The 10,468-nt window shown below is 40.8% G+C and overlaps 1 protein-coding gene across 1 annotated transcript; it reads right to left on the bottom strand.

Moving 5' to 3' along the window:
- Window positions 1-238: 238 nt before the first annotated feature.
- On the bottom strand, window positions 239-5,900 carry LOC121193274 (peptidase inhibitor 15-like). The gene is made up of 5 exons (XM_041055502.1): window positions 5,550-5,900; window positions 2,982-3,100; window positions 2,599-2,731; window positions 2,388-2,503; window positions 239-823 (listed from the first exon to the last, which is right to left on the bottom strand). Exons 1-5 carry the CDS (start codon window positions 5,841-5,843, stop codon window positions 688-690), a joined length of 798 nt encoding a protein of 265 aa, XP_040911436.1. The 5' UTR covers window positions 5,844-5,900; the 3' UTR covers window positions 239-687.
- Window positions 5,901-10,468: the final 4,568 nt, after the last annotated feature.

Genomic DNA, 10,468 nt, shown 5'->3' with positions numbered 1-10,468 from the left:
TAGTTTTACTGTTACAACCGCAGGCTGATCTACTTATGGAGAGAGCTTTCATGACAAAGGTCTTTTGCTTTTCTTCTAGAATTTCCAGACAACCACGTTACACAGTTGCCCACATACAGTATAGTTGTTACTGATTCCAGGTGTTAATAGTGTATAGAGGTTTGTAACTGTCTTTCAATTACAGCTAATTATACACATATCATTGTTTTTATTGGATAAATGTGTACAGTATATGGATATGGTATTACAACTTACAAAAGGATATATACAAAAGAATTTTAAATGTGTCATAATTTCTATATAAAACGAAGGAAGAACAATCTGCAAATAAAATGATCTTTAAAGTCCTACACTGCATGCCTACCACGCACTGTACTTAAAGCTGGCTGCACTGTACTGTATCTAACAGAGTATTACTGTCCCCAGCCTGTGCAGTGTACTGTTAATGAAAAGTGGTGGTTTACACAAAATAATCTGAATGCAAACTGCATTACAGGTGTGCATATCCAAACAGGAATCCCAAAATGTATTTCCTACAATGTTCATTTAAAAATGTAGTACTCTACATTTTGATTTCCATTTTAAATGTCATTTTTTTAAAAGAGCAGTCATCTGCCAGTTTAACACATCATAATTTGCATATTTTGTAATCCATTTACAGATGGTATGATCTATAATTTCCTATCCTTACTTGAACCAGTACATATAGTTGGACTGGAGAGCTGGGAAGCACATATTGTTGCTGCAGGTACCTCCATAGCTGGATGGACAGGCAGAACAAGGAATCCCCACCGTGTATGGAGCCTCTCCTATCCAGTTTCCTCTGCAGAAAAAAAAAGGAACAATAAATCACAATAAAATGATTTTCAGCAAAATAAAATTCATTTTCCAGACAGTTTTTGTGCCTGTCCAGTCTTTATACAGATTCAGACTCTGCCTTGTTTTCAGTTACAGGTCTGTTGTGTCTCTGAACACACCCAGTGTCAGTGATGTCTGTGGCAAACAGCAGCAAAAACAGGATTTTCACCTGCTGAGTCACTATTTCACAAAAGGAACAAATGTCCAAAACAGACTGCACTGAGGAATGGTTCATTAGAAAATGGTATATGTGCAGTGTGTTGATTCTTATTGGTAAGAAAATAACCATCTTTTCAACCACTGTTAAAATACATACCAGATAAAGAAACATCAACAAACTTAGAGCATCATAAAGACCTTTACTGCACAAAACTACATTAATTCCATCGTCAATCAGCAACAACACCTGAACACCTGAAAGGTCTATAAAAGAATGTAAAAAATGATGAATTCAGCCACAAATACTTTATTAAACTGAGGTCTGGGCTTTGACTCGGGCCACTCCAGAGAATACACCTTGTTGCCTTTAAGCCAAGTCTGCGTAGCTTTTGCTGTGCGCTTCAGGTCATTGTCTTGCTGGAAAATAAAACTTCTCCCAAGTCATAGTTCTCTTGCAGACTGAGTCAGATTGTCCTCCAGTTCAGTGACTTGGATTTTGACTTATTCTTTTCAATAACTTTTTCTCTGAGTTGCTTGCAGTGTTCTTTTGTCCTCATGGTGTAATTGTAGCCAGGAACACCCATTAACCAGTGACTGGACCTTCCAGACACAGGTGTCTTTAGACTACCATCACTTGAGACACACTCGCTGTACTCAGGTGATCTCCATTTCACTAATTGTGAGACTACTAGCACCAATTAGCTGGGCCTGTGTTGAATTAGTCACTTTAAAGGGGGTGAATATTTCTGCAATCACTTATTTTACAATATATATTTTTGATTCATTGACATTAGAAACAGAGTAGAGTGGAAGCTATTGACACCAAGGTTGTCCCCCAAATTTGATCACTTCTGGCACCAAAAACCCAAAATGGCCACAGACGAAATTACAAGAAGAAGAAATCAAAACCATACAGACTGGGTCTATTGCTTGGTGTGTTCCACGTTTGCCCAAGTTGTTTGACGCACTTGTACTCGGTTTCCATGGGTTTTTCCAAATTTTCAGATGTTGTAGACAAAGCCTGCATGTTATTTGAGATGTACGCAGAAGACTGCATTTGAGTAGGCCTTCCTTCAATGTGGCCCAGGATACATGTGTGTACACTGCTAAAAGACGTAGCACAGACCACCTCTGAATGTGGTCTGAGTGATCAGATCTCAAATGTGTTTTTAATGCATTCTGAGTGCATTCACCTTCACTTGCAACAGGATCAGATTAAAACCTAAGCTCCTGAACGGCCATGTGTTCACACTCCCCCCGTTTCCTGTCTACACAGTACCTTTAATCTGAGCTGCATGAAACCAAAATACATCAGACGGCACAAAGTTTAACACACGGAACAATCGTATATGTCCGGAGGGTCAACTCACTTAGGCGAGTAGTTGCAGACGAGGAAGGTGGCTTCTCTCCACAGAACTCCCCTCACAAACATGTTGTAGCAGGTCTGCACTGCACAGCCCACTCTGTTGGTGGATGCCCACACCATCTGAAACACAGCAAACATACAAGCAGTCACAGAACAATAACTTAACACACACTTACACATGAACCTGAAAGACAAGTGACGATGACCTTTCTCACCTGTGTGTAGTGTGTGCACATAGGCCCATAGCAAAGCAGGGGGCAGCTGGGATTGCAGAAACGAGGGAGGGGGAACATGTAGTAATTGACTTCATCATACCAAGGTTTGACCAGCTGCAGGATGGACTGATACCTGTGATGGACAGAGTGGACAGAGCTTGGGCTGAGCTCATGGGCTGTCAAGTCACACTTTAATCATTCCTTTCATTCTTCATTGTCTTATTGCGGTTTCTGGTGGACATTTTATGTCCAGTCATCATCTAAATACTGTTCACGAGACTCAACTCTGACACTGAAAGAAAAAAAAATGGTGACATTTGGTGAAACTGGTGAAAATGTTGCTCTCCTTCCTCCGTCCTCTGTGCATGTGTCTCTGTACCCACCCTCCTGTCCTGAAAGACAGGTTCTGTCCATAGAACTGTAACAGGTAAGCTGGTCCATGTGCCCAAATACACGTCGCAGCCCAGGCTTCAGCAGTTCTGGCCAAATCATTGTCCCATGCCTGTTGGAGACATGCAGGAGACGAGGCATAATGATAGGCAGACATTATTTACCACCTCTTCCCACAATAACAGTTTCAGTGCTTGAAAAACAAAACCAAAATAAAGTGTAGATGCCACTATTTTTTCATTTTAAAAGAAAGCTGAGTGGTCGATAATGTTAAACATGCTGTATTCTAATCATTCTCATTATTGCTATTACTGCTCAGCACATACTTTAGAGTGTATCACCCCCCACTGCACATTGAAATATGATTATGTGAGAAATAACTTACTGCTTTTGGGCTTTGAGAATACACTTCTATTCTTTGCTCCATTATTTCTTGGAACCAAAATGCAGCAGGGCATAATAAAGAAGAGGAGCTTCACAAAATAATGGAACACAGGAGGAAAGGTTTTATAGAAGTTTAAGAACAGCTCCTTGTAATTTAAGCTATTGTAAATCTACAAATCATTTTACAGCAGTTACTCAGAATCAGCTCAGATGTCCTCCAGCAGGACAGTGCACCAAAACAGCCTCTTAAAGCCTGAAGATAAACGACCTGTTGGAGGAAGGATCCACCAGCTGCGGGGGCTCAGAGAGGTCACGGCGATGCTGCGAGGGAAACCGATCCAGCTCCTCCAGCGGAGGTGGAAACATCAGCACAGTAACAGTAGTGCACTTCAAATTTATAGAGAATCAGAATTTGGAAGTTGCTAAAACAATAATGTTTTTTGATGAGTCTGTGTGCTTTAAATCAGCACCACAGACGGAAACAGGCAGTGACTGACGACCCACTGGCTGAACTCTGTGAAACCCCCAAACTGTTCAATTAATTATTAATTCAATGAATAACTCTTCAGTCTTTTTAATCTTCAGTGGCATGTTTCCAAACAACACTTTCATTTCATGTCTGGTTTTATTTCATAATAAGCCATTTTATTTCAGACTGTTTCCAGTCACTGTGTCCTAACAGTGGAAACACTAACACTGTTACACTGTGTCTTCACTTGAAACCAAGCTAACAAACCTAGCCTAACTTTATTTAGCCGGCTAGGTAAGCAGGCTATATGGTTTCTGTGTAACGCTGCTTCCTAGAAATGATGTTTCCATACAACTAAACTACAAATGCAAATCTGTTTTGTAGGAAGTATATTTGCAGTTGAACATAAATCAGCCTGTGGTCACGTTTCCTACAAAACACATTTGCTGTTGCAGGATAATTGTCTAGAAACTTTAAGAAATTTCTAAATTTCTAGATGGGGTTGTCTGTAATAAGCTTAAAAGTGTTCTTCTACGGAAACAGAGAATGGCCCTGCTTGCTCTTATTCTTTAAATTCCGTGATCACAGGTTGATTATTTCATTGTCTCAAGAAAACAAAGCTCATTTCTTCTGATAAAGGATTCATTTATCTTGTTATCTCGAGAAAGCAAGCTCTGTTTAGCAAGCTCCTGTCCCAGATTAGCCCAGGGCCCAATTTGAGCCGGATCCTGTCAGAACAGGACCCAGGACTTCTTTGCCACTGAACATGAAAGTTTGCTGAGCTGAGTTTCCACTGCCTGTTAGATGAGCCTGACTCTGCTGCACTCACACTTCTCCTCTGAATGGATGTTTCCAGTGGGGACTTCACTCAGCTGGCTCCTGCTGGTGTTTGGCCTGACTGCCAAACATTCTCAGCATGATGAAACTATAAGTCAGTCTAACATTTGATCGTGAGCTCAGTAATAGTTAACTCATGTATGTAAACTTGGTTATGTAAGCTTTGAAAGCAGGCACACTCATGCATGTGTATGTGTCATAGGTGCACTCTGGTACTTCAACAGATAGCACTACACCTCTGGCTGAAGTGGAGACAGACAGATTTTCTGATGCCTTCCATACATACATTGGACTGGACCTCAGGCTCACTGGGATCCCTGTCTGCCTCTGGCCAATCATCACCCAGTTTCTCTGTCTGTGTCCACTGCCAACCCTGTTTGTATCATGTTTTATATGCTGCATGTCCTTCTCCTCCTCTCCTCCATTCCTAGCTGTCCTATCTTCCTCCTTTTCCTCCTTTCACCCAGCCTGGCCATCGGCAGGAGCGTCCCCCATATGAGCCAGGCTATTCTGCTCAAGGAGTTTTTTCTTGCCACTGTTGCCTTAAGTGCTGATCTGGGGTCAGGCTCTGGGTCTCTGTAAAGTGCTCTGAGACGATTTTGATTGTGCAGGGCGCAATATAAAATGAAGTGTTATGAAGTGAAGTGAATTTCAGCTGCAAGTATGCAAGTATTTCATGTCAAGTATGGCCTTCTGGGCATCCCTACTAATCCATTTAAGATGAAAAAAAAATTCTGGTGTGAAGGAAAATCTATCTATCTATCTGTTTATTTATTTTTAAAGTAAATGTAGTAAACAGTTTCCCAATCACTGATACTTTTGTTTATCCCCCGCGATGATTAAAAGTATTCATTTCTTTGTTTTTGTTTACCATATACTCCATGTTTGCAGCAGGTGGGAAGACGCTGGCTCTGACTTGGTTGTGATAATCCACGATGGCCACCATGTCGCTCTGGCTGATGAACCGTTTCCGCCGCGCTCTGTGGACACCGCGGGTCCAGTTGGCTTTAATCACTCCGGTGAAATCAAAGTCGGACTGTGGCTGCTGTAGCTCCGAGGAGCCAGTGGAGTTTATAACGCGCCCGTTAACTCCGCACAGCAGGACTGCCCAGGACAGAAAATAAACGCCTCTCATGTTCACACCTTGGAAATATCCGTCAAACATGTTGCTGTCTGTGTCCTGATGGTCCTGTTTGTCTCCGTGATGTTCCCAGAAGCAGCAGTGAAGTGTAGATGCTCTTTATTCTGGTGTGGATCTGTGAAAGGTGACTGGGTTCGGCCTGCCCCCCAGTATCTTTCAAAATAAAACCCACTGCTTAGAGGTTGTTTCAGGAGGAGGAGTAAATAATGTTATTACACATTGTAGTATGATGCATATGTTTAATGTTATTTTCTACTACAAATTTGGCAAAATCTTGTCTCACAATTAAATAGTGTAACAAAAAGTGTATGATGTAAAACAATACAAGGAAATAAAGATTTAACATAAAGAATGTGGGTCCTTGTGTTTCTTTTTTTTAATTTTGTATTTTATTTAGGCTGTATTTTTATTTGATGTAATCATTACACTGTACACAGTCACTGTGTAAGCGTTTAGTTTCCTACTTCCTAAGCTTGTCTTTACTTTAAAATCATGTGAACCTGAGTATTTACCTGCTGTATGTAGGTAGAAGTGTGTCTGTTTATGTGAATTTCTTTGTCTTTTTTAATTTTGTTTATTTGATTTTCTTTCAAAGAACACAAATAGACAACAGTAGTACATATGTGCCAACTGGACACACAACAAACCCTTTATCTATATCCATATCTATATCTATATCTATATCTATATCTATATATCTATATCTATATCTATATATCTATATATCTATATCTATATCTATATCTATATCTATATATCTATATCTATATATCTATATCTATGTACTTCCAGTCATTAACTGTTGCAGTCTCCAGATCCTATTCCAGTCTTCCAGTGGTTTTGGTGAGATCTTTATCCTGGGTATGAAGGGACTTTGTAGGGGCCTTAAGGGCTACAGTCAGTCTAACATCTGGCTTTCATTCACAGACTAATGGCCAGGTGGAAAGAGCGAACCAGTATCTGGAGTCAGCCCTAGCGTTTGCAGCTGCCACCAGTCCCCTCCTCCTGGAGCACACACTTGCCCCTGTGTGCAATATGCCCACAACTCTCACTCCAGCTGGGCCATAGGTTTGTTAAAACTTGAAGCTTCGCTGGGTTTTTCACCTCTTCGACTCCTTCTCCAGGTCAGAAAGTTTGGTTCTTTTCTATTAAAGTATTCCATTAAAGACTGAATCGTTACATTGGCCCTTTTGAAACTGACAGTCAATCCTGTCACCATCAGACTAAAGCTACCTAAGACCATGTGAATGCATCCTACCTCCCACATGTCCCAAATGAAACCATTATCTTCCAGTTCAGTGCATCCCAACTTGTTTCTATTGGTCCCTTCCATACACTCAGCTCTGGTGTTGACTTTCTCTGAAGCTGCAAAACAACTTCAGAACCAGATGGGTTCAGTGTGGGGCAGCAGCTCTGCAGGTAAGATGAACTGATTCAAACTGGGCATAATAATGTTTTTAGCTACATTCATAAGTAATGTAGATTTGAAAAAAAAATGTATAAGAAAAAGTATGAAGCAAGTACAAGAGAAGCCCCCGCACTTTCACTGTGGACTTACAGCGCTATGAATTCAATTTGATCCTTGTAATAGATCTGTTCTGTGTGTGTGTGTGTGTGTGTGTGTGTGTGTGTGTGTGTGTGTACACGTGTGTGTGTACACGTGTGTAGGAGAAGGAGAGAGCCTCCTTTACTACCATATAAAGGCAAAGCTTAGATTTGGTCAGGAGGCAGGTCTCTCACATACATCTATATTTCTAATGTGTTTTTTTATGCCCATCAACGTTCAACAATCTGTTCCAAGAAAACTTAAATCATACCACACCACTCTGCCAAATTTGACTTTAGCAAGATGCACAGGATTAACAGCAGGACTGTAAGAACTGCAGAGAGCGACCTGCTGACATAAAACCAAAACAAACAGATGTCTTTCATCAGTAACTCTGCTGCTAACTTTACAGTTGCTGTGTCATTTAAGCACAGTTTACAGGTTCAGTACTCACCTTCTGCTGATGTCTGAGGCTGTTGAACAGTAAGATTCATTTTGATAATCTTAAATAGATATTGAAAGCTGGAGTTTGAATTGAAAAGCCATGATCAGGCTGGTCTCAGGCTGAGAACCCATAAACAGATAAGGTTCTGTAGAAAACAGGAGAAAAGGATGAGACAGGCGACACATACTTCTTTTCAATGCAGCTTCGCTCTGTCGAATTTATTTGCCAACATGCAAAATATACTTCTTACTATATTCTCTTTATGATTTCATCCATACAAAATTTCACAGTATCAAAAATAAACAAAATACTTAAACTGGTTACAATCCTCTAAAGTAAATCACAGTCTTCCTTACAATAAAAAAAAAAAAAAAAAAAAGTTCAACCAGTCTACTACTGTGTTAATGTGTCCTTATTCAGCATTTAAGCTGAGCTGTATTTACATTTAGTACACAATACTGCGCATTTAGGAGAAAACCTAAAAACTATCAATCATGACAACTGCATGTCAATTTAGAAAAGATGCATGAGCCGAAGACTTGCAAAGTAACTTTCAAAGGTGCTAAACAAAACCAGGAACACATTAGAACCACAACACGGTAACCGAAATAAACTATCACCAATAAGATCTCACTTTTACCAAAAATAAAATGTGCTGGAGCCAAAATCAGGACCATATTAGCATATTATGCTAATTTCAATGAAACGTTTATGGACAGCGCCATCTTAGGTTACACAAAAAAAAACTAAAGGGAAACAATATCCGTATTACAAAATCGATTTCACATTCATTTTAGGTGTTTGATAACTCATGTGTGTAGTTATACAAGTTGAAGAAAACTTCACAAAGCTATAGAAAACAGGAGAAAAGGATGAGACAGGCGACATTTATTTCTTTACTATGCAGCTTCGCTCTGTCGAATGAGGAAGAGAGCGAGTCCTCTTGAAAAAGAGGGTCCTTTGGAGAAGCACAGCGCCACACTGCCTCCTACTGGCGATACTGATACGCAACTGTATTGCAGAGAGGGCTTGCCGAGAAGCCAAAATTAACCTTTACAGCTCATATTCAGCTGTTTTCCTCACAGAAATAATACACAAGTAAAATCATGGATAAAAAAATATATTTTGTATACACTATAAAAAAAATATAAACAAAATTACAGAAAATGTGACCATACATTTTGTGTGCGTCACACAGACCTACTTCCAGTTTCCCGCCATCTCCTGCTCACCTGTCTCTAAGCTACTCCTGAGACACACCCACCGGCTCCTTACTCCACCCTTCACCAGATCGTCCTGCAAACCAGCTCAGATGAGCTATACATTCCACTGCTAGTTTTCCCTCTTGCTAAGACTTGTGTCCCAGGTTCACGCTCAGTGCTGTTCTTGTGCTCATCAGTCTCCGGCGGATTCCTGTTCTCCTGTCCACTGTCTTACCTGGATGCAAACCTGTGGTCCTAGCCAGTCCACAGTCTCACCCTGCCTGTCCTGCTCCAGCTCAAAGAACACAGCAAACTCTCCGGGACAGTAAACTGCAGTAGATGATCTGATCATACCATGGACCCATCAGACTCAGACCAAGACATCAACATGCAGAAAACAGGAACAGCATGAACACACTCGGAGAATAACCAGCTTATGATAAATCAAGTGAATCAATTAACAAGTCTCCCTAATAACATCTCTTTCTTATGTCCTGGTTCTGTGTGCTGAATGTACAGAAGATCTCTGTTAGATGAGCACGAACTAATGAGCTATGCTTTTACTGCACTAGTAGCATTGTGTTTGGCATTGGCAAAAAAAAAAGTAATGCTATTTCAAATGGAATGGGAGGAGAATGACCCCTTTGCTCTAATCAAACTGCATGTGCCTCATATAGTGCTGCCCTGGCAAGAAGAGCCTCTCACTACATGTCAAAAGAATGCATAAAACCTACAGCCCTGATCATGAGAAACAAGCTGCCTCCTCAAAGCCAAAGATCCCTGTCATGTAATCTCATGTTCTGGGCTTTTTATTGGTTACTCTCATTTACATTAAGCTGTATGGGTATACCTGAATTCTTGCTTGGTGCATTCATAACACACACTTCTTTCTGTTTCTGAAACCTAAAACTGGAAGCTTTAATGATGTGTGTTCAGCTTTAACAATCACAGGCTGCACCATGACAGCATGTAACATTATAGTAAAGAGACTGTACTCATAGAACTCACCCACCCACCCACCCACCGCTGAAATCATTGTTTCTATAATAGCACAGTGACGCAGCTCTCCTGTGTTTTCACAAGCCGATACAGTGGGGATGATAGAACAGAGGGAGAGAGGGTGGTAGAGAGACACTAGAGAACGAATGAGGCTGTGCAGGCTCTCTTTCTCACAGCTTGACTCCCCGTACAAACCCCAGTGATGGATGGTTAAGAACTTGCAGCCAAGTTGGCACCTCCAGCTCGATTTTTCCCAACATGGTCCAGTATTTTCCTGCTGTTGTTAATGGGAGAATCGGAGTCATGACACAATCCGGGTTTGAACCTTACTCTGATTAAACGTCATCATGTATAAGCTCCGTACCGAACAAGAGCTTTTCGGTTTTGAAAGCCAGAAAGCCTTCACACTCTGTCATTTCACATCTCTGTTTTCTCATTTCTTTAACTGTTTGGAGCC

Source organism: Toxotes jaculatrix, chromosome 14 (assembly GCF_017976425.1).
Source record: "Toxotes jaculatrix isolate fToxJac2 chromosome 14, fToxJac2.pri, whole genome shotgun sequence".
Lineage (NCBI taxonomy): Eukaryota > Metazoa > Chordata > Actinopteri > Toxotidae > Toxotes > Toxotes jaculatrix.
This window is presented reverse-complemented; position numbering and strand designations above follow the sequence as displayed.

Bases quoted from the DNA above. Each gene is read 5' to 3' on its own strand.
- LOC121193274 (XM_041055502.1), bottom strand. From the start codon at position 5,843: ATGTTTGACGGATATTTCCAAGGTGTGAACATGAGAGGCGTTTATTTT. The intron at 2,504-2,598 runs GTGAGAAAGGTC...GCTGTGTTTCAG, and splicing joins TGTGCACACACTACACACAG to ATGGTGTGGGCATCCACCAA. The intron at 824-2,387 runs GTGAGTTGACCC...TTTTTTCTGCAG, and splicing joins GTCTGCAACTACTCGCCTAA to AGGAAACTGGATAGGAGAGG.